Source organism: Microcebus murinus, chromosome X (assembly GCF_040939455.1).
Source record: "Microcebus murinus isolate Inina chromosome X, M.murinus_Inina_mat1.0, whole genome shotgun sequence".
NCBI lineage: Eukaryota > Metazoa > Chordata > Mammalia > Primates > Cheirogaleidae > Microcebus > Microcebus murinus.
In genome coordinates, this window is record NC_134136.1 from 5,546,065 (window position 1) to 5,570,066 (window position 24,002).

General features: G+C 47.5%; 1 protein-coding gene across 1 annotated transcript; it reads left to right on the forward strand.

The window, feature by feature from the left end:
• Window positions 1-18,152: 18,152 nt before the first annotated feature.
• Window positions 18,153-22,038, forward strand: LOC105855303 (uncharacterized protein CXorf49-like). Its single transcript, XM_075999364.1, has 6 exons — window positions 18,153-19,517; window positions 20,047-20,212; window positions 20,712-20,788; window positions 21,061-21,106; window positions 21,704-21,745; window positions 21,859-22,038. The coding sequence occupies exons 1-6, from the start codon at window positions 18,294-18,296 to the stop codon at window positions 21,861-21,863; spliced, it is 1,560 nt and encodes a 519-aa protein (XP_075855479.1). The 5' UTR covers window positions 18,153-18,293; the 3' UTR covers window positions 21,864-22,038.
• The last annotated feature ends 1,964 nt before the right edge of the window (window positions 22,039-24,002 follow it).

A 24,002-nucleotide genomic window follows, 5' to 3' on the forward strand; every position in this document is an offset into this window, starting at 1 on the left:
CTCATTCTGTAGTTTGTCTCTTCACTCTGTTGATCGTTTCCTTTGCTGTACAGAAGCCTTTTAGTTTGATGTAATTCCATTTTTGCTTTGGTTGCCCATGCTATTGGGTTCATATGCAAAAAATCATTACTTAGATCAATGTCATAGAGCTTTTCTTCTGGTAGTTTTATAGTTTCAGGTCTTATGTTTAAGTCTTTAATCCATTTTGAGTTGATTTTTATATATGGTGTGAAATGAAGGTACAATTTCATTCTCTTGTATGTGGATATCCAGTTTTTTCAACACTATTTATTGACGAGAGTGTCCTTTCCCCATGTGTGTTCCTGGCATCTTTATTGAAAATCAATTGACTGTGAATGCATAGGTTTTTTTCTGGGCTCTCTGTTATGTTCCATTGGTCTATGTGTTTGTTTTTGTAAAACTTCAAAATATTAATGGGGTACAAATGTTTTTGTTACATAGATAATTTGAATAATGCTTAAGTGGAGGTTTTTAGTGTGTCCATCACCAGAATAGTGTTCATTGTACCCAGTAGGTGCGTTTTTACCCTTCACCCCCTCCTATCCTCCCTCCTTCTTGGCTTCTAATGTCCTTTACATCTTTTGTGCCCATGTGTGTCCATCATTTAGCTCCCAATTATTAGAAAGTACACGTGGGCCGGGCACGGTGGCTCACGCCTGTAATCCTAGCACTCTCGGAGGCCGAGGCGGGCGGATTGCTCGAGGTCAGGAGTTCGAAACCAGCCTGAGCAAGAGCAAGACCCCATCTCTACTAAAAAATATAGAAAGAAATTAATTGGCCAACTAAAAATATATAGAAAAAATTAGCGGGGCATGGTGGCGCATGTCTGTAGTCCCAGCTACTCGGGAGGCTGAGGCAGGAGGATCGCTTGAGCCCAGGAGATTGAGGTTGCTGTGAGCTAGGCTGACGCCATGGCACTCTAGCCCTGGCAACAAAGTGAGACTCTGTCTCCAAAAAAATAAATAAATAAAATAAAAAATAAAAAAAACAAAAAGAAAGAAAGAAAGAAAGAAAGAGAAAGAAAGAAAGGAAGAAAGGAAGAAAGAAAGAAAGAAAGAAAGAAAGAAAGAAAGAAAGAAAGAAAGAAAGAAAGAAAGAAAGAAAGAAAGAGAAAGAAAGAAAGAAATTCCTGAGATACTTCACTTTGGATAATGGTCTCTAGTCCCATCCAAGTTGCTGCAAAAGACATTATTTCATTCCTTTTTATGGCAGAGTAGTACTCCATGGAATATAAATATGTATGTGTATATGTACACACACCACATTTTTCTTATCAACTCATTAGTTGATGGGCACTTAGGTTGATTCCATATCTTTGCAATGGTGAATCATGCTGTGGTAAACATTTGAGTGCAAGAATCTTCTTGATCAAATGACTTCTTTTCCTTTGTGTAGATACCTAGTAATGGGATTGGTGCATTGAATGTAAGTCTACTGGGAGGAATTATTTCTTTGAGGAATCTCCATCTGTTCTCTACAGAGGTTGTACTAATTTACAGTCCTACCAACAGTGTATAGCATTTTTTTTCTCTCTGTCTCTAGCTATCCTCCCCCTTCAGGCACTCATGATACTTTCTATGGGTTGAGTCAGGGAGAGGGCTCCTGTCAGACAACCCAAGGTGATGGGGAAGCTTGCCGTCCACCTGGATGTCACTTCTTCCAGCGTAGAAACTGTAAGTCGGAGGACATTCTCCACACACTTGGTGCCAGGCGGGTTGAGGGGCAGGGCATTTCAGATACAGAAATCCAATTCTCTTACTGTCTGCTCCAAGTTTTTTCACTTCTCTGTGTCCCTGCGAACTGACTCTACCTCGTATTTGAGTCCAGGGACGTTGCTGGTGGTAATCTCGGTGCCGTCTATTTGTTTTCAGTTTCCTGTGGGGCAGAGTGAAGTCAGCTTGCATCTATGCCACCGTTTTTGAACAGGAAACCAAACCTCTGTTGTTGTGTTTTTTCCTAAAGATACTCTATTTTATTAAGTGCCGTCATTTAAATTTCATTTAAATGTGGCAGATTACATTATTTAGTCAAAGAAGCACAGAAACGTAGTAATGCTACGAGATATTTGAATATTTGTTTTGCGATATACTGAAAGTATCCTATAAATGAGGGAAGCAACTTTTGTAGAGATTGTATGTGTGAGCTAATGTAATGTTCTTGTCCAGTTTTTGGAGTACAGTTGAATAAAATTTTTAATTATTTAGAAACATCTTTACTGAACAACATGTGATTTTTTTGTGTAAGCTATTTGATTCTGTAAGTATGCATTTCCTGATGTGATTTTTTTTGTAAGAAATGCTAAGTCTTTTAGTATATATTGTCCTCTAAAAATTGGCATGAACTAAATAATAGTTTCTGTGCAATTTGTATTGGGTACTGTACAATAACTGGGGTGCTTTTATAATTATAAAATATTTATTAACTTTTGGTGTGTTGTTTAAACAAATGACTGGTGCATACTAAAGATATTAGTAAGATTTTTCCATATATTTCAGATTCGAACCCAGGCTAGCTTTCTTCTGTTTTTCAAAAGAAAATGGTGTCATGTCTTTTTTTTTTTTTTCCTTTTTTGAGATAGAGTCTCACTCTGTTGCCCAGGCTAGAGTGAGTGCCAGTGGCATCAGCCTAGCTCACAGTAACCTCAAACTCCTGGGCTCAAGCAATTCTACTGCCTCAGCCTCCCGAGTAGCTGGGACTACAGGCATGCACCACCATGCCTGGGTAATTTTTTCCTATATATATTAGTTGGCTAATTAATTTCTTTCTATTTATAGTAGAGACAGGGTCTCGCGGTTGCTCAGGCTGGTTTTGAACTCCTGACCTCGAGCGATCCGCCCGCCTCGGCCTCCCAGAGTGCTAGGATTACAGGAGTGAGCCACCGCTCCCGGCCTGGTGTCATGTCTTTTAAAATCAATAAATTTGTTTCCTTATTAGAAAAAAAGTTTACCATTTTACCTATTTTTAAGTATACAGTTTAGTGGCATTAACTGCATTCTCATTGTTGGGCAAACATCACCACTATCCATCTCTGGAAGTTTCATCTTCCCAGAGTGAAGCTATGTACCAATTAATTGACAAATTCCCATTCTTCCCATCCCCCAGTCCCTGGTAACCATCATTCTACTTCTGTCTTTATGACTTTCATCACTCTAGGTACCTCATATAAGTGGAATCATGCAGTATTGTTCCTTTTGTGACTTGTTTATTTTATTGATACTTAGCATAGTGCCTTCAAGGTTCATCCTTCATCATACTATGTTGTAGTATGTGTCAGAATTTCCTTCCTTTTAAAGGCTGAATAGCATTCTATCATGTGTATGTACCACCTTTTATTTATCAAGTTATGATTTTTGCCTTTTGATCGCATTCTCTGCAACTTTGTTGACTTGGTTTATTAGCTTAAGTAGTGCTTTCCTAGATTCTTTTGGATTTTCTATGTATAGAACTGTCTCATCTTTGAATAGAGATAATTTTACTTCTCCCTTTCCAATTTGAATGCTGTTTATTTAATTTTCTTACCCAGTTTCTCCAGCTAGATTTTTTTTATTCTGTCTAAAAAATAACATAAAATTTACCATCTTAGTCATTTTTAAATTTAGAACATGGTAATGTTAACTATATATACCTTTTTTTTTCCTGTCTTAAACAACAGCTTGTATTTACTGAGAATTTACACTGAGTGGGAACTATGGATATTGAAGAGAATAAAATAAACATAGTCCCTGCCCTCAAGGACAGGGAAATGAGATGTGTGTTTATGTAGCAATAATGAGCAATGCAGACAGATCTATTATGTAGTACCTAAATATGTGAATTAGGTAAATGATTGAGTACTTCAGAAAAGGGAGGCTTCTGTGCCGGCCGGATGGTGCTGTGGAACAGGTAGAGCTTGAGCTGACTCACAAAGGATAAGGTGCAGCTGGGATACCCTGAGGAGTCGGAGACTGGGAGATGAAGTACTCTGGCCTCACTGTTTGATGCACATACGCTATAGCTATGGAGCCATGGTTGGTATTATAGCACACCGCTTACAGAGTACTGCAGACGAAGATGCATGATTTAGATGGAGCTGTGCACCCCAGAGTTCCATGGGGCTCTGGCCCTTCTGGAGGAGTCTGAGGCTGCAGTGAGTGGTGGTCCTGCCTCTGAACTCCAGTCTGGGTAATAGAGTAAGACCTCGTCCCTGTGAATAGCCACTGCACTCCAGCCTGGGTGACACGTGCTACTCCCTCCCCAGTAGATCTGAGGTACAGTTTGAGAATTTGCATTTCTACAAGTTCCCAGAGGATGCCGGTGCTGCTGGTCAGGATTCACATTTTGTAGCCACCGGATTAAGGGTTAGCATCTCAGGTTTCTGCGAGAGAAGCACCTGGGTGAGAATCTCAGCTCACTTCTTATTAACTGCACGATGTCGAGCAATCTTCTGACCCTCGGTATTCTCATCCTCCTTTTTTTTTCTCTGTATGTTTCTCTCTTCTTTGCTTGTGTTTACATTCCTCCTTGAAGCCTTTTCACTTTGTGCTTCTTTTCTTTTCCTACTTTGTGCCTTTGTGTTTCTCTTGTTCATCCCTTCCTCTGTTTATCTTTCCACCCTCTCCCTGTGAGGCATCCTGCTTTGTCTTCTGTAAATGCACAGTAATGGCTTTGAAAGACTCGTTGACTCTAGGTAAACTAAGAGCCTCATCAGTTTAGTTTATTTGATTCAATTAAAACTGTATTCCTGGCCGGGCGCGGTGGCTCACGCCTGTGATCCTAGCACTCTGGGAGGCTGAGGTGGGCTGATTGCTCGAGGTCAGGAGTTCGAGACCAGCCTGAGCAAGAGCGAGACCCCATCTCTACTATAAATAGAAAGAAATTAATTGGCCAACTAAAAATATATAGAAAAAAATTAGCCGGGCATGGTGGCACATGCCTGTAGTCCCAGCCACTCGGGAAGCTCAGGCAGTAGGATTGGTTGAGCCCAGGACTTAGAGGTTGCTGTGAGCTAGGCTGACGCCACTGGCACTCACTCTAGCCTGGGCAACAAAGTGAGACTCTGTCTCAAAAACAAACAAACAACAACAAAAAAACAGTATTCCTTAGAAAATACAAAAACAGTCTGGGTGCTGAGGCTCATGCCTGTACTCCCAGCACTTTAGGAGGCCGAGGGGGAAGGATAGCCTGAGCTAAGGAACTTGAGACCAGCCTGAGCAATAGCAAGACCCCGTCTTTACTACAAATAGAAAAATTAGCCAGGTGTCATGGTCTGCACCTGTAGTCCCAGCCATTTGGGAGGCCAAGGCAGGAGGATTGCCTGAGCCCAAGAGGCTGAGGTTGCAGTGAGCTATGACGATGCCACTGTGCTCTAGCCCAGGCAACAGAGTTAGACTCTGTCTCAAAAACAAACAAACAAACAAACAAACAAACAAACCAGAAAACCCCACAAGAAACCAACTAAGCAACCAAACAAACAAAAAACAAAAAAAGAAAACCTGGCAGGCATTCCCTACATCTCTCAAATCTATATTCCTCTCCAGTGCTCTAAATGAAACGTCTAACACTGTTCCAACTTGTGCTGTGCAGGACACTGTTTTCTTCGGACATGCCCACGATCCTCTGAGTAAGGGCTATTATTTTGCACAGCCCCATCTTATAGGTAAGGAAAGGGAGAAGCCTAAATGTGTTATATAATTAGCCCAGATCCCAAAGCTAGTGAAGGAGAAATTGGGGTTTAAAGCCTGTCTGGTTAGCTGCTAACAATTACGTTTAAAAAACTCAATCAATAAAGCAGTCAATCAATCTGGCTTTGGAGTCTGTGCTCTTAGCCACAGTCTGTACTCCCTCTCCAATCGCCGGCGCCTCAGGCCCATAGCTGCTGCGGCAGCCTCCTGACTCACCTTCCTGAGCGGACTCCGATCCATCTCCACTTCTTTCTCTTTGCAGTTAAGAGAGATTTACAAAACGCTCATCAACGTGAGCCCACCCTTAACCCCACTGAGAATTTGTCAATAGCGCCCCATAGCCCCGAACCTGCAGATCAAATGACCTACCTGTCCAATCTCAGCTCACACGCCCCCTCCCTCCCTGTGCTCCAGCCACGTGGTCCTCTGTCAGTGCCTGACTTGCTGGGTGCACTGCGCCTTTCCCCAATTGTGTACCTCATTGTGCAACCAATCTAAAATGTTTGCATTTTGCAAAACTGAAACTCTATACTCATTGGAAAACAACTCTCCCTTCCTCCGTCTCCACAGCCCCTGGCACCCCCCGCCCCCCATTCTACTTTTTGTGTCTAAAAGTTTGACTGTTTTCAGTACATCATATAAGTGGAATCATGCAATATTTCTTGGCAGAGTCAATGTCTGGTGAGGGCCCTCTTCCTGGTTTCCCCACATGGCGGGAAGAGAGAAAGAGAGCACTCTGGAGTCCCTTTTACAAGGGTACTGATCCTGTTTATGAGGGCTCTACTCTTATGACCTAATTACCTCCCAAATGCCCCACCTCCTAATACCATAACCCTGGGGGTTAGCATTTCAGCATATAAACTTTGGGGGAGACACAAACATTCGGTCTATTCCAATTAGTGATATTGTAAGTTAGTGGTTTTCCATATGCTTGTTTGCCATTTGTGTATCTTTTTTTGAAAAATACCTATTCAAATTCTTTACACATTTTTACAAATGAATATATTTTTTAGAGCAGTTATAAGTTCATAGCAAACTTGAACAGAAAGTATAGAGAATTCACATGTACTCTCTACCCCTACACATGGACAACTTCCCTCAGTATTCATGTCCCACACCACAAGTTGTACATTTGTTACAGCTGATGAACCGAATTGACTTACCATTATCACCCAAAGTCCAAAGTTTTCACGAGGGTGCAGTCTTGGTGTTGTACATTCTCTGGGTTTTGACAGATGTATAATGCCATGTATCCATCATCATAGTACCATACATAACAGTTTTCACTGCCCTAAAAATCTTCTGTGCTCTGCCTACTGCTCCCTCTCACCCTCCTCCCCATTTCCTGGCAAACAAGAATCTTTTCACTGTCTCCATAGTTTTCCCTTTTCCAGAATGGCATGTAGGTGGAATCAGACAGTATGTAGCCGTTTCAAATTGCCGTCTTGCACTTCATGATATGCATTTACGTTTCCTCCATGTCTTTTCATAGCTTGATAGCTCACTTCTTTTTAGCACCAAATAACATTGCACTGTCTGGATGTACTATAGTTTATCCATTCACCTACCGAAGGACGTTGTGGTTGCTTCCAAGTATCGGCAATTATGAATAAAACTACTGTAAACTTCCATATGCATATTTTTGGTGCCTCTGTTTTCAGTTCACTTGGGTAAATTCTGAGGAAGATACTTGCTGGATTGCATTGTAGGAATCTGTTTAGTGTTGTGAGAAACTGCCAACCTGTCTTCTAAAGCGGACGTACTATTTTGCGTCGCCACTGGCAGTGAGTGTTGCCTCACCCGCATTCAGTGTCGTCAGTCTTTTGGAATTTGGCCATTCTAATAGGAGTGTTGTAATATCTCACTGTTGTTTTAACTTGGAATTCCCTAATGATACATGATATTGAACGTATTTCCATATGCTTACTTGCCTTGTATATCTCTGACGAGGTGTTTCTTCAGATCTTTTGCCTACTTTTAAATCAGGTTGTTTGTTTCTTATCACTGAGTTTTATGTATTCTTTGTATATTTTGTATAGCAGTCCTTTATCAGATGTGTCTTTTGCAAATATCTTCTCCTAGTCTGTGCCTTGTCTTCTCATTCTGTGACATTGTCTTTCCCAGAGCAGAAGTTTTTAATTTCAATGACGTCCCATTCTTTCTTTCATGGATCATGCCTTTGGTGTTGTAATAAAAAGTCATCATCATACTCAAGGTCGTAGAGGTTTCCTCCTATGATATCTTCTAGAAGTTTTATAGTTTAGCAGTTTCATTTGGTAAATTTTAAGTCAATTTTTGTGAATGGTGTAATGTCTATGTCTCAATCCACTTTTTTCACCTGTGGATGTCTAGATGTTCTATCACCCTTTGTTGAAAGACTATCGTTGCTCCATTGTGTTGCCTTTGCTCCTTTGCCAGAGATCAGTTGACTACATTCACATCAGCCTTTTTCTCCCATCCAAGTACTAACTAGGCCCAACTCTGCTCAGCTCCCGATATCAGATGAGATCCGGCGTGCTCAGTGTGCTATGGCCGTAGATGCATGTGAGTCTATTTCTGGGCTCTTTATTCTGTCCCATTGATCTACTTAACTATTCTTGCACCAGTCCCACACTGTCTTAATTACTGTGGCTTTATAGCATCACCAAGAAAAAACATTTAGTCTTTCACCAATAGTAAGTGAGCTGTAGTTTTCAGGGATATCCGAAATAGAAGACGGTCTCTTTAATTCCTAGTTTTCTGAGAGGTTTTTATTCTTTAATCATAAATGGTTGATGAATTTCCGCAAAAGCTTTTTCTACATCTATTGAGGGAATCCTACAGTAGTTCTTCTTTAGTTTGTTTATTGGACTAATTACATTCACTGAAACAAAGAGGTGATAAGAAAGAAGGCAAACAGCAAAATGGTAGTTTTAAATCTCCTTCAATATGCATGGCTTACCTTAATAAAAAATATAAAAAAATAAATAAATCTCCTTCAATAACTACATTCAATGCTAATTGTCTAAACACATCAATGAAAAGCCAGAACGTCAGACTACATAAAAAAAGAAACCAAACTCTCATCTGTCTATAGGAAATCTACCTTAAATATAACATCATAGATAGGGTACATGTTAAAGGATAGAAAAAGATACACCATGCGAACACTAACCCAAAGAAACCAAAGTGGCTACAGTGACAACTGGGAAAGTAGACTTCAGGAATTGCCTGGGATGATAAAGCATGCTACAAAAGATGAAAGGGGGCAAAATCCACCAAGAGCATTTTACAATTCTAAATTAATATTCACCTAACCACAGAGCTTCAAAACGCTTGAAGCCAAAGTGATACAACAGAAGTGAGTAATTATTCAATTTCACAAGTATACTTGGAGACTTGGACATTCTTCTATCAATGATCAGTAAGATAAGTACACAGAAAAACAGTAAAGTTATAGAAGATCTGAACAACACTATCAACCAACTTTACCTATTTGACAATTATACAAACTCTTAGATGAACAACAGCAGAATAAACATTCTTTCAAGTACAGACAGAGCATTTACCTAGATAGATCATGTCTGAACCACAAAACATGCATCCAAAAATTTCAAATAATTATAATCATACAATGTATATTCTTTGACCAAAATAGAACTACACTAGAAATCAATAACAGAACAATATCTGGGACATCCCCAAATATTTGTAAATTAAAAAGTACACTTCTTTTTTAATATCTATATTTGTTTTTTGATTTCAAAATATTAATTAAGTACAAAGGTATATGTTACATGAATAGCTTTTGTAACGCTTGAGTCAGGGCTGTAAATGTGCCCATCCCTCAAATAGTGTTCATTGTACTCGTTAGGTATGTTTTTTTTTCCCTTTTATTTCATCATTTTATGGAGGTACAAATATTGTTAGAGTTAAAAATATTGCCCCTGCCCCCCAGTTAGGTAGGTTTTGCCCCCCTCACCCCTGCTTGATTTCCAATGACTTTTACTTTCCTCTGTGCACATGTGTGCCTGTTGGTTACTTCCAGTTTATTAGAGAGTACATGTGGTGTTTGTTTTTCCCTTCTTGAGGTATATCACTTAGGATAACGAAACACCAAACTTCTCAATAAATGGGTAAAAGCAGATACAACGAGAAAAATTAGGAATTATTTTTATGAATGAAAATGAAAACACAATGTCTCAAAATTTGTGTGGTGCAGCTAAAGCAGGCCTTAGAGGGAAGTTTATAAAATAAATGCTATCTTACAAAAGAAGAAAAGTCTCAAATAATGAGCTAAGTTTCTGCCTTAAGAAACTAGCAAAGGGAGAGCAAGTGAATCCAGAGTAAGCAGAAGGAAGTAAAAACTAAAGATACAACCAGAAACCAGTGAGAAAACAGTAAAACAACAGAACAAAATCACTAATTTTGGGCCGGGCGCGGTGGCTCACGCCTGTAATCCTAGCTCTCTGGGAGGCGGAGGCGGGCGGATTGCTCAAGGTCAGGAGTTCGAAACTAGCCTGACAAGAGTGAGACCCCGTCTCTACTATAAATAGAAAGAAATTAATTGGCCAACTAATACATATAGAAAAAATTAGCCGGGCATGGTGGCGCATGCCTGTAGTCCCAGCTACTTGGGAGGCTGAGGCAGGAGGATCACTTGAGCCCAGGAGTTTGAGGTTGCTGTGAGCTAGGCTGACGCTACGGCACTCATTCTAGCCTGGGCAACAAAGCAAGACTCTGTCTCAAAAAAAAAAAAAAAAAAAGAAAGAAAACAAAATCACTAATTTTGGATGGTTATGTGAAAAGAAAAGATCAATAAATTTGCTAAATCTCCAGGCAGATGGATAAGAAAACAGAGAAAAGAAATGAAATACCAGTATCAGGATGAAAAGGGGAAGATCATGGCACATCCTAAAGGAACTAAGCGTATAATAAAGAAACGTTCATGACTCTGTTTAATGTTAAGAAAACAGTACTAGAAAGGAATTTCCTTAAGCTGCTAAAGGTATCTACAAAGAACTTACAGTAAATGTCCTATTTACTGCAGAAATGTTGAGAGGATATAAGATCAGGAATAAACCAGGATGTCTGCTCTTACCACTTCTATTCCTCATTATACTAGAACACCTAGGCAGCATAGTATGGCAATAAAAATACATGGAAAGCAAAGAGTTTGAAAATAAGGGAATATAATCTCTCATTATTTGTGGGTGACATGATTGCATCCACAGAAATGTCAAATGAATCTATAGATAATTCATGGGAATCAGTGAAAATATTTAGCTAAGTTGCTGGACTGAGTCAATTTACAGAAAGTAAGTGTATTTCTAAATAGCATGACGAAGAGAAGATGAATTTTTAAAGTCCAGTTGATGATCATATCTAAAGTATTTAAAGTACATAAGAATAAATCTGATGAAAGATGTGCATGACCTTTATGTGGAAAATGGTAAAATTCATGGAAAGACCTAACTAAAAGGAGGGATATTCCATGTTCTCAGATTGGAAGAGTCAATGTGATAAAGATGTCAGAACTCACCAAATTGATCTATGGATTCAATGCAATCCTGATCAAAACACCAACAGGATATTTGTGGAACATGGCAAACTGATTCTAAAATGTATATACAAGTGCAAAGAGCTGAGAATGACCAAGATTCTCTCATGAAGAATAATAAGGTAGGAATACTTGCTCTAAAAGATAAGGTTTTTCTTTGCAACACTGTTTTGGAGACAAGTGTGATAAAATTTATTATAAAGCTACCGAAATGAAGAAAGTATAGGACTGGCTCGAAAATAGACGAATCGACTAATACTCTCACATAGATAGCCAAGTTATGACAGAGAAGGCATCACAGAGCGTTGGAAAGAGGACACCTTTTCATTATAGAGTGCAGGAACAACTGGGTACGGGTTGGAGAAGAAAAGGAAACAGACTCGGGCCTTAAACCATAAACAAAAATTAATTCCACGTCACTCTAAAACCTAAATGTGAAGAATAGATGATAGAAGAATATCTTCATGACTTTGGGGTAGGGAAGGATTCCATAAACAAGACAGGAAAAAAAACCCAACTATATTTTTTAAAACATTTAAAACTTCTAGTACATGAAAATTAAGCACTAGGATGACCTACATTTAGTTTGACATGCATGAAAAATAAGATGAGTTGATGAACGAAGGATGGAAGCATGGACATGTGATAAACAAGTGTAATAAAATGTTCACAGTGGAACCTACATGAGGGGCACACAAAATGCTCACAACTCTTCTGTGTGTTTGGAGCTTTTCATGAAACAATGCTACACAAACGTTTTTAAAAGCATATCTTCTCATCAAAAGGTACAGTAAAGGGAGCACGGGCAAGCTACAAACTAGGAGAAGATAATTATATGTCACAACAAGGCATCAAAGAATTAAAATATAGACGACAAGGAGAACTCCCACAACTGAGCAGGCAAGTAACCCAAGGGGGACATGAGCGAAATATAGTAAATAGACACCTCGCAGAAAAGAAAACCTTAAAGGCCAATACTTGTGCAAAGATGTTCCGTCTCGTTACTACTCAAGGAAATTACACATTAAAACCACAGTGAGATACCATTTCACGTTCATCACATAGACAAAATCTTTGTAGCTTGACAATATCAAATGATGAGGAGGATGTAGAGGAATAATGAAACATCCTTGATAGGAGTGTAACGTAGCACGGTCACTTTGCGAGAAATCTGGCATGATCTAGCAAGCTGGGAAACCTGCCTCCCCTGTGAGCCACCAAGTCCACTCCGAGGTATAAACACTGAAACACAAATTTGAGGTTGCAGTGAGCTATGATGATGCCACTGCACTCCAGCCTGGGTGACAGAGTGAAGGAAAAGAAAAAAGAAAGAGAGAAAAGCAAAGAAACGATGAAGACAAGTTCAGGATGGAGGTTACCTCTGAGAAGGGGGAAGGCAATAGGATGGCACCTGGAAGGTGATGGTACTGTAACGAGGCTGATGGAATGATGACGCCCAAATCCCTAACTCTAGCTCTGATCCCTCTCTGGAGCCACAGAAGCACATTTCTAAGAGAATTCTGCAAATCCTTTGTGAGCACGTCAAACTCAACAAGTGCAAACACCAGCCCCGTCATTTCCCATCTAAACATGCCCAACTTCCTATGTCCCAGTGCTAGTGAACGCCCCTCCACCCCCGTCACTCCAAATAGGAATGTTAGTCGTCCCTGACTCCCGCCTCCCTGTGCTGGCCAAGGAAACGCGCCCCTCAGATCTCCTGCTGCAGCAAGCACAGCTGACTGACAAGCCCCACCAGCCACTCCTCTGGGTCCCCCGCTGAGTCTGCACCAAGATGACGCTTCCTCTGGGCAGCTGCCAGCCAGTGACCGAGCGTGGCAGGAGTACCAGGCTGTGGGAGGTGGACTCCTCGAACTGGCAGCAGAGGCTGGGGACTTGGCATCAGCCTGGATGAAACTGTGTCACAACTGAACTGCATCTGACATTCCCACTGATCCTCCTTCCCTGCACGTCTCCCCTCCAGGCCTGAGATCTGCATTGTGCCCCCTCAGGGCTGCCCTGCCCGCTCCCGCTCCTTCCCCCTCCGTCCCTCAGGGCCATGTTCCCCACAGTGAGCCTCCACATCCACTCTCGCCTCGGCCTCCAGACTTTGGGAGGATGCAAACTCACAAAGGTGGGCCCAGGAGTGATCTGGGGGCTCACTGGCCACCAGCAGAGCGACAAAGACGATCCCATCCTGAGTGTTACGTGGGGCATGGATAATCTCTAGCACAGAGTGACCTCCTGATGGCTTGAGGTTCCACCCTTACTGGGCGGAAAAGGCCCCAGTGCAGGGCCTCGCCCTCGCCCATCCGTGCGTGAGATGAGTCGGGCCTTTGCCCCGTAGGGAGGGAGGAACCTCTACGGATGGCGGGAGCAGTTGGTGATTGCTGTGTGGCGCCCACACCCTGCAGAGGGATAATGAGAAACTGAGGGACGTTAGAACACGGTTAAGGGCTAAGTGTGACACGCAGAAGGCCTCCCGGGTGGCCTCCTAGGAGGTGCTTTCCTCCTGCAGAAGAGGAGCAGACACGGCTGCGGAGATGATCAGCGTCACGGCATGAGTTGACAGCAAGAGAAGCAGGACTCCAGGGGTGGTGACATCTTCAGCCAGCACAGGCCCTGTTAGGTGAAGGCCGGGTCCTGTTTGGGAAACCGAGGCCCCTGCACTACGCGAGCGGCGGCTGGGTGGAGCGTGCAGCCGTCCTCCCCTCGCGAGAGCCAGCGCGGGCCCTGCGCTGCCACATGCCACAGAGCGCTGGCCGCGCAGAGCCAGGGGCGCCGCCCCAGGGGCTGCCCATCTCCTCTCCACAGCCTCGCTGCGCAGGGAGAGGACAGATGACACGCCAAGGACGCTGCGGGGAAGACCTAGCCCGTCCTGGCGGGAGCCAGGGGACCTGCCCTGGCATGGGGTATGAGGGGCTGGAATGTCAGGTGGATGCGCAAGTCGTATGGACGGGTGGCTGCTCCTGTCATGGGACTCAACACCCTGGCAGGGACTCCAGGAAGGGAGGAAATCCACCGCCAGGCCGACCCTTAGCGTCTTTGGGAAAGTCGTGGCCCACAGGAAGAGAGTGCAAATGCCCGCCTGGGGCTGGCAGATGGCAGAGGGAGAAAAGAAGGTTGAAAGACGCAGCCACCCTGGAGCGGACGCAAAATGGCAGGCCAGCGAGCCGGCCTGAGTGCCGTGCTCCGCGGTAGCACCCAGGGGACACAGCAGTCGCTAAAGTCACAGGGGTGTCCTGGTGGGAGGGGCCGGAGCACGACTCAGGAGGTCGGCGCTTGCCCTCCTCTGCAGGCCGCTGGGGCCGGGCCGAGCGCGGTCCCAGGCCTGCGCTCATGGCCAGCATTCACCGAGGTCGGGCCGCCACGCTGGAAGGCAGGGCACGGAGCTTGCCCCACTGACGCCAGGACACTACGTCTGCAGTAACAGCCGGCAAAGGCGGCGGGGCAGTCCCCAGTGCTTGACCCGCAGGAAGCCAGAAAGATTGTCCACACACGGCCCCCAAGGTGCAAGTGCAGCCAGAAATAGGCGACAATGGAGGAGCGGGAGGGTGGCCATCCCGGTAACGAGCCACCACCCCTTGCTGAGTTCCTGGTCCTGGACAACCTTCAGACCAGCCCCATTGACTGAAGAGGCGGATGAGTCCCGAGGAGCAAGGACCGGGAAACAAGGGGGTGACGATCTGCGGTCACTCTGCCAGGGTCCTTCCCTAAAGAGAGAGACAGGACTGCCATGTCCTCCGGGGACGCTACACCGGGGAAAGGGCGACAGCAGGGATTTCTGGGACTACTGGAAACGGGGCCTGAGATGACACAGATCCTGGTGGTCCAAGGTGTCACGACGGGGCCCTGGTAAGAAAGGGAGTTGCGGGTAGACACAGGTTCACAGTGAGTCGACTGGCTCCCAGGACCTTCACGGTGGATTTCTCCTGTCCCCACGTCACTGCTGGTAAGTGATATATTCGGCAACTGGAGCAACAACTCCCAGGCTAGGGCACTGGCCAGCGTGGCGGGCACTGGCCAGCGTGGCGGGGAGGGCCTTGTGGAACCCCAAAAACCGGCCCCCACCTCAGGTCTAGAAATAAAGCCAAAACCGGTGTCAGATCCCGGTGGAAGTCTCAGAGTTGATGGAAATTAGTGCCACCACCGAAGATCTATAGACTCAGGGGAAGAGGAAGTGACAGGATTGCAGGGATGAAGAGCAGAGAAGGGGGAAAAAGTTTTAGGGTTCTCTGTATGGGAGAGGGAAGGAGCAAGGGAACGAGAATGAGGAGAGGTACATCAGAGGCTTCAACTGGGGTGATCGATAATGTTTCTTAAGATGGGTGGTGGGCACGGGAGATTTTGCCATGTCTATTGTTATAGTTACATATACATGGCTGAAACAGTGCTCCGTGTCTTTAAAAGTCATTGCAGGGAGCGTGAGGAGTCACGCAGACCCAGGCAGGCGCTGGGGAGGGCCTGCCAGACGTGGACGATGGCCGATTTCTAGCAGACCCAGTCGACCCTGCCCTGTAACCCCCAGCACAGTGGGCTTCTCAGGTGTGGACCCAGAGAAACCAGGGACCCGACTTCCCGCGGGCAAGGGTTCAGACACCCCAGGCCACACCTGGAGACCAGTCAGAGGAGGGTGTACAAGGCAGAGGTACCGGGAAAGACAGGGAACATGAGCGGGAAAGCGAGGAAGGAAGGTGTGAAAGGAATGAGTCTGGAGGAAAGGTATGAGAGGCGGCTGCAGTAGGGCTGGGTGACAAGCAAAGGAAATTCTAACACTCCAGGGCCTCAGAGAAACCAAGGAAGGGACCCCTCCCCACGTATCGGGACTGCTCAGCTCAGGGAAGCTGGGGACCCGTAGCTCCAGAGGCAATATGACAGAAAATTGGCATGCCACCACCACCACTGTGAGGCCTTTGTCGTGTGTCCTTTCCAGGCTTAAAAACGAAACAGAAAAAAAAAAGTATTTTTTCGTATACCTGTACGCAGTCCCAAATGACACACAGGATTGGTTTGGGTTTTTCCGTTTACGAATGCGCATGCAAATCTATGCATTGTTCTGCAACTTGCTGCATGCGGTCATGAGAGTTTTTTGAAGTTTGTTAACACAGCCTCGTGTGCTCCTTTGGACTGCTGAGTTTTAACCTACTGGATGCATATGCCACGTGGCATCCGTCCACCCCCTCACTGATGGGATTTAGAGCAGTACCCGATTTTCCCTTCACCGACATCCGTGTGCATGTGTCCTTGTCCACTACACCTACCAGCGTTTCTCCAGAAGATGTACCCGGCAGGTCTGCCAGGTCATTCGGGGAGTGGCTGTTTTGCAGTTTTAACAAAGCACGGACTATGGAGCCTGACTGCCTGGTTTCCTTCCTGCCAATGACACCAAATGACCTTGAGCAAGTCGCTGAACCTCTCTGTGCCTGTCTCCTTGCCTGTACGAAGGTGGTAATAGTAGGTACTTTGACCTAGCACTGTCATGAGGATGAGTTAATATTTATCTACAGCACTCAGAAGAGAGCCAGCCACATAGTAAATGTTGTATAATTGCACCATCAGGATGAGTGATGGTGAGCATCTTTTTGGGGGATCGTTGACCATGGGGATTCCTGCTTCCTTGAATAAACTCACAGTGAGGGACGGGGGCCTGGGGAGGTGGGGAAGCTCTGGCCTGCCCAAATTTCACACCAATAAAGTGTCATGAGCACACAGCCACGCACCCATTTGATTACCTATTGTAAGAAAAAGAAGTGAATGGCCGGGTGCGGTGGCTCACGCCTGTAATCCTAGCACTCTGGGAGGCCGAGGCGGGCAGATTGATCGAGGTCTGGAGTCGAAACCAGCCTGAGCAAGAGCCGGGCATGGTGGCACATGCCTGTAGTCCAGCTACTCAGGAGGCTGAGGCAGAAGAATTGCTTGAGCCCAGGAGTTTGAGGTTGCTGTGAGCTAGGCTGACACCATGGCACTCACTCTAGCCTGGGCAACAAAGCTAGACTCTGTCTCAAAAAAAAAAAATAAAAAAAATAAAAAGAAGTGAAAGGTACCCAAATCAGAAAGTAAGAAGTTCAATGACCTCTGCTTCAAGATGACATGATCTCACATATAGAAAACCTGAAACACTGCACCAAAAGCTGTGACAACTAATAAAGACATTCAGTAAAGTTGCAGGATAGAAAAGCAACATACAAAAATCAATTGTATTTCTATACACTAACAACAAAGTATTAACGTTCACCGAAATAGCATGGTAAAAAAAATATTTAGGAATAAATTTATCCAAGGGGGTGAAGGCTCTGCACACCAAAACTATAAAACACTGATGACAGAAAAGACACGAGTAAATGGAAAGATACCGCGTGCTCATTCAAGGATTGGAAGATTATTAAAATGTCCACACTACCCAAAGCGATATACAGATTCAGCGCTAGCCCCATCTAAACAGCAAGGGTGTTTTCATATGATTCACACATGTAGAAAAGAAAACCGCGAATCCTCTGATTACTGACTGTGGGCTTCCTTGCCCACCTTGCTATCAGGTGGCAAGCGTTGCTGAATAGAGCCTGCAAGTCCTCCCTACGATGGCGCCTCCCAGCCATCATTCACCCTCACGAGGCCCTGAGCTGGGTGCTGTTACTTAGCCCTCTTTACAGAAGGGAAACTGAGGCCCAGAGACGTGGCTCTCAGTGTGAAAGCAGATGCCTGGCAGAGAGACAGCGAGAAAGAGGTGGGACAAGTGCACGAGGCCAGGACCCTGTGACACAACCGGCTTCCAAGGAGACAAACGACAGGCTTCAGGGCAAACCAACCGCCTTCCTCCCTATTGGTTGGGGCCCTAGAGTCGCCCAAACAATGGGCGCGCTGATTGGTGGAGCCTGGGAAAGCAGACCAATGACAAGGCTGCGGTGAGGGCATCCAGAGTCACGGAAGCCACGCGTTGTTTGAGGTCATCTCGTGCAGCGCCTGAGGCAACCGCGCCTCCTTAGACCCGGCTACACCTGAGGCGAGCGTGTGCGGGTCCATCCTGCCGTGACAAGGGCGACCATCTGCCCACAACGCGGAAAGATCTAACCGGCGACATGAGTTCCTCTGATGAGGTGTCTGTTTCGGAGGCCGCTTTCGGCCTGGAGGGCGGGAAGCGGGCCAGAGTTCGTCAAGCTGATCCTGGAGGCCCGCGGGGCCCCGGCCTAGGCCTCCATGTGGGGACGCCACGTAGCGGCGAGGGCGGGCTCCCAGACCCCGAGGGCTTCGAGGCTGAGCAGCAAGTGATAGAGGAGGGAAGGACTGTGCTTTGGGGCCGGGAAGGCCGCCCCTGCACCCCGACTGACGAGATGGGGGACGATCTAGACTACGAGTCCCTCCTGGCTGACAAATCGATGGCCATCGTGCAGCCGCTGAGCGACTGGGCTATCCGGGGCGTCCGCAGACACCCGTGCTCAGAGGGCCGCAACGCCCAAGTGTCCACCGTGTGGCCGGACCTGGGGGCAGGTCTGAGTGGTCGAGGCGCCCTGGCCGCCTCTGCCGCCCCTCCCCCCGTCATGGCGCCCCGGAAAGTCCGGGCCCGCGGGAACCAGAAAAGAGGCGCTAAAAGTAAGCAGAGCGCGGGCGGCAGGGTTCCCCAGCGGCCCTCCGTGGTAGGCCCGGTTGAGCTGCCTTCCGACCCCGAGTCACAAAGTGAGATCAGTGAGGTGCCGATGAGGGTGAGCATTTACCCCAAAGGAGGAGACCCGGGCGAGCCCAGCAGCGCCGAGGATCCCGGGGACACACCCAGACACTCGAGTTTGCTTGTCAGGGAGGACTTCCTTCCCACGCCAGGCTCTCTCTTGACCTCTGCTTCCCGAGCACTCACTTCAGGCATGGAAAGGCAGGCCGTTGGAGAGCTGGACAGCTCTTCCTCGAAGAAAATGCAGAGTGTGGTGTCGGGGAAGGCAGGCAGCGGGCCCAGCTTCTCAGGAGCTGCTGCTGCTGCTGCTGTGGGCAGCCTGACCCGGGCCTTTCCTAGGAAGAAAGTGGCCCAGGAGAAGAAGTTACTAGGGGCCACCTCAAACATGGCCCTGGGGAGAGTATTTCCTCCATGGGGGCAGAGACTGTCGGCAGTTTCCCTTGAACCAGCCACCTTCCCCCCAATCGCTGGTGTTCCCCTGCTCGGGAGGTCCAAGAGCTACTCGTTGCTGTCCTTGGGACCCAAACACTCCAAGCTCGGCAGCACTGGGAAGAAATCTGGGGCGAGGAAGGCAAAGGATTCCCATCCTGTGTCCAGAGATGATAATAATCCAAATAGAGATCCAGGCCCAAAGGCCCAAGTGAGTATGACATCCTCTTGCTTTCTGCCCATAGTTCCCCTCCCCAACACAGGCATCTTTACTCTGTCCTTTGCTCAGGGCCTGTCCTTGTGAGTCCGCATTCATTGGGATGCCTAATCAGAATCATCTTAGTAGGGGCACACATTAAGAGAGCACTTAGTAGATGCCAGGCATTGTTCTTGACACTTTGCATGTTACCTGCCTCTTCCCCAGGGATGGGCTGGGATGGAACAGATGAACCCTGTAAATTTTGGGCTGCAAAGCTTGTGTGTCTAGACTCTTCACCCTCCTGACTCTTGTTTCCTAGCCATTCCCCACACCTGCCTGGTAGGGGCCTAGACAGTCATAGCATCCCCCTGTTTTCCCTGAATGTGCCCTGCCTGGAAGCCTGGGGCTGACTGAAGGAGAAAGTGCTAATAAGTTTATCGACTCCGAATTCCCCTCCTTACTGCCCACCTTATCCCAGACCCTGCACATACATGTTCACACTCACACGCCCTGGCCCAGCTCTGGGAAATTTTTCTTTCAGCTTCCAACACCCAGGCCAGGGCCACCTTGCCTGCACATGCATCGTGGAGAATTCGGCAGTGGCGACCCCAACACCAGAGCCCGGCAAGTTCCAGGAAGCTTACAGGCCTCAGCCTTGAGCCAGGGAGGTATCATGCCCAGAGGCCATGCAACCTGCAGGGAGTCTGGTGAGTGTGATAGGAGTGGAGGGGAGAGGGGTGGAGGAGGGCAGCCTCTGGCTCCTCACTTCTGGGGGCTGAGCCTTGCTCCCAGGCGCTGTGCCTACCCAGACAGCTCTCCCAGAGGAAACCGGGTGTCGACAGGCCTGGGATGTGAGTTGTAGCAGCACCACAAACTCTGACTCCAGAAGTACACTCAGCACAGCAGAGCTGAGTCTTTTAAGTGAAGTCCTGTTCCTGCCCATCACTCCTCCCAGGGCTGGCTGTGGCTGTAGCTGTGCTAGCGTCCAACCCAGAGCCACAATGCTAGGGGGCCACAGGCACAGATGGCCTGACACTGGGGAACAGGAACAGGGAAGGCAGGCCCAGAGAGAATCCGGCAGCTGCTGGGCCGAGCAGGAGCCACTTGCTGCCAGCAGTCGGGGATTCTGCCTCACTTTAGCCCCAGTAGGCCCTGTCCTCCTCCAGGCTGTGAGGCATGGAATCTGGATTCTGTGTTGTGTTTCAGGTGACCAGGAGCCACCTGTCCATGGCCAAAGACTGGAAAGGCAGCAGCAACCACCGGGAGCGCAGGCCTGTCCTCAGGTAATGCCTGGTCTGGCTCCTAGAAACCAATGTCCTGTCTGGATGGTGGGATCCGTGTCCAGGTTAAAGTGAATTCTGTGTCGTGCCCTCCTCCTCCCATCCCCCACCCACCAGAGACTGGGCTCCTCCTTTCCCCTGAGGATTCCTTGCTGCTCTGGCCACTGTGCTATGGGCGGTGGGGCATGTGAGGGCCACGGGTGAGAGGGAGGATGAGGAGAGAGGAGGCCAGAATACACTGATCATTTCTCTTTCTCCCCCGTCCGCTGGGCTAGTGTGCTGAGCTGCAGAGAGAGAGAGACGACCTTAAACAGCAACTAGGTATGATGAACCCCTGGCTCGGGCTGGGGCAGGGACTGGGACAGACCACGGTATCTTCCTGCAGGTGCTGGGGACACGGGGCAGGGATGGGCTGCAGGTGTTGGTGGTATCCCTGAGAGCGAGGGTCCTGTGGGGAGGAGAACCAAGCGGGCCTGGCCCTGGAACCTTCTGTGCACTCATAGCCAAGGGTTGCACGGAAAAAAATGTATCCCATGAGCTCCGTGTACACTTTGCCAAGGAATCCCACAGGGCTCCTTCCTTTAGCACGTTTAGTGCCACCTCCTTTATTTCCCCCTCTCCCTGCTTGGTATAGCTTGTCCGGTTTCGTTGCTGTTTCTTTGCTTGTTTGCCCTTTTAACACGTTCTGAATGGTCTGGTGTGCCCCAGAACAGGAGATGCAGTGTTACATTTTGTTTCCATTTAGAAGACATTCCCACATTTAATTCAGGTGGGGGGTGGGTGAGTGGGTCCCAGGGCTGCTTGGACAGGTGCTGCCGAGGTTTCGGGTTGCAGGGCTGGGTGGTTCCCCCGGGAAGGGGGTGGGTCTCGGTATCCCTATTTCTGGAGTGCCTGCCCGGTCATGCCTTTCTGTTGCAGTGTCCATGCAGCGCCTCACTGAAAAGTTCCGGGCCCTTTTAAGTGAGTGAGTGTGTGTTACACGTACCATTCCTCTTCTGGCAAAGCTGGTGACTTTTGCGGGTCTATGGGCTGCCTGGCTCGTGGCCCCAGCCTGACTGTGCTCTGCTTGACAGGTTGAACCCAGCCTCTTCCTACAAGACAAGCAGCTGGTACCTTTGGAGCCCAGGAGCTGCGGCTTAGCTGGTTCCTTCCGTTTATTGTTCACCCACGGCTTCCTCTCATCACCTGCTCTTGTCCTCTCCTGACCCCAGTTTACAGCAAACTATCCAATTAAAGTAGCTCTCATATTCTCATCTTCTGTGTTCCCTCCTCTTTCTTGGGGGAGGGGGCATTGTGGGGTAGGGTAGGGGTGGTGGTGCTGGTCCATTTTGCATACTTTAGGAGCGTTACCCTTGCACTCCGGGCTCCGGCCCTCCCCCTGCGGGGCACTTGGGCCAAGAACTGTGTGGCAGCCCCATGCTCGGTTTCACAGGAGGGCCCTGGGTGTAGGTTCTGGATGTGTCAGAATCCCAACTCTCTGCCTCACGTCTGCACCCAGACGCCAACCCCCACTGTTACCCTGGTAAGAAACCACCACTTGGGCCGGGGTCAAAGGTTCAGCCTGCGGAATCAAGCCCACCGTCTCAAGGGAGGGTTTGAAGCGGATGGTTTAAGTCCGCACTCATGTTCCTTTCTGGCTCTGAGGTCTGTGATTGTCCCACCACACGCGTGATGGTCCCTCACTCTCAGCTCATGCTGTTACAGCAAGTGTTACAGCGGGTGGTCCCAAGGACAAACCAAGCGGCACTCGGAGAGTCAGAGCCTCAAAATTTATTCGCCGGCGGGCTCAGTGGGGCCTCACCACCAAATTCTGAGCACCATCCACCCGATTTTTCACACTTTTATGAAGTTGGGGTGATCTGAGAGGTGGGGTATCAGGTGTAGGTTAGCTGATGTGTCAGGCAATAGGTTAATATTATGTTGATGCGACAGGCAACAGATTTAGTGTCACGCTGGTGCCAGGCAATGGACTAGTTGATGACCAGGCAACAGGTGATGCAGATGTGGATCTTCCGTGATTGGGGGGGTTCCTCCAGTGCCCGATGCGGCAAGCACTAGATGGGGGTTTCCCTTATCATTCCCCCCTTGTTGCCCTTATGTGTCTACTATAGGGCGTCGTTTCCCAGTGGGCGATAGCCTCGTAAGGCCATTATGTGAGCTGTTGCTCTCCACGTTATAGTTGTCTATAAATTTTCTAATTGCGCTCACTATGCAGGGGCCCGTAATGGTGCCAGTCCAGTATTTGTCTCCCCAATGTGGCGCACGCTGACTATAACACGTCTTCGGCGTGTAGGTGCTGACCGTGAAACCTCCCGTGGTCCAGAAGCCTCCAGTAATTCTGTTAGTGGAGGGAATCTAAGTCCTAGCGTAAGAAGCCTCAGGGCAGGGTTTCTCTGCCACAGTTGTTAGGGCGAGTGCCCCAACCAGGAGGAGGGTAGGGCCTGAGGCAGGAGTAGACATCCTATAATCAGCCAAAATACCACAGTTAGAGACGCCCTCTGCCGTACAGGCCAATCTCCGGAGCTACCGAGCAGAGTCCGATCCCGGTAAACTCATTACAAGCCCGATGAGGGCTAGGGCCAGTGGTCCCATTCACTTCTGGTCAGTCCTGCGTGTGGCTGTGCTGGTTGGGAGACAGTTAAGCGGATCTTGAGTGGGTCCTGCTGGTCCTCATGTGCAGTCCAGAGTTGTCTGGTTCAGCCTTTCTCACCCGGGCCTGATGGATCCATGGAGTGATACCTACACTGTTAACAGCATGGAGAGCCTTCCAGGTGGGCCCTAAGGGTGTTCTTTTCCAGTCGTTTACCCAGACTAGATCCCTTGGTTGATGGGGGTGGACAGGGAGACCCAGGGCGATAGGGTTTTTTTCTGGGACAGTGTGGTGGATATGGCGCATAGTTTTGGCTGAGGCTTAGAGGCGTGTGTTTATATTCAATTCCCCTAGTTGTGTAATGTCTCCCCTTAATCACTTGATGAGTGGGCCGAGTCTACTGAACAGGATTTGAAAGGGCGAATATCCTGTGGGCCCTGGTGTGCACCTGGCTCTGAACAGGGCTAAGCTTAGCATGTCTATCCAGGGTAATTGCGTTTCCTGACATAGCTTCACCAGAGTGGTCTTGAGGGTCCGGTTCATGCGCTCCGCTTTCCCTGAGCTCTGTGGCCTGTAGGCTGTGTGGTTTCCATTTCCTAGTGCCTTGGTAGGGTTTGAATGACCTCT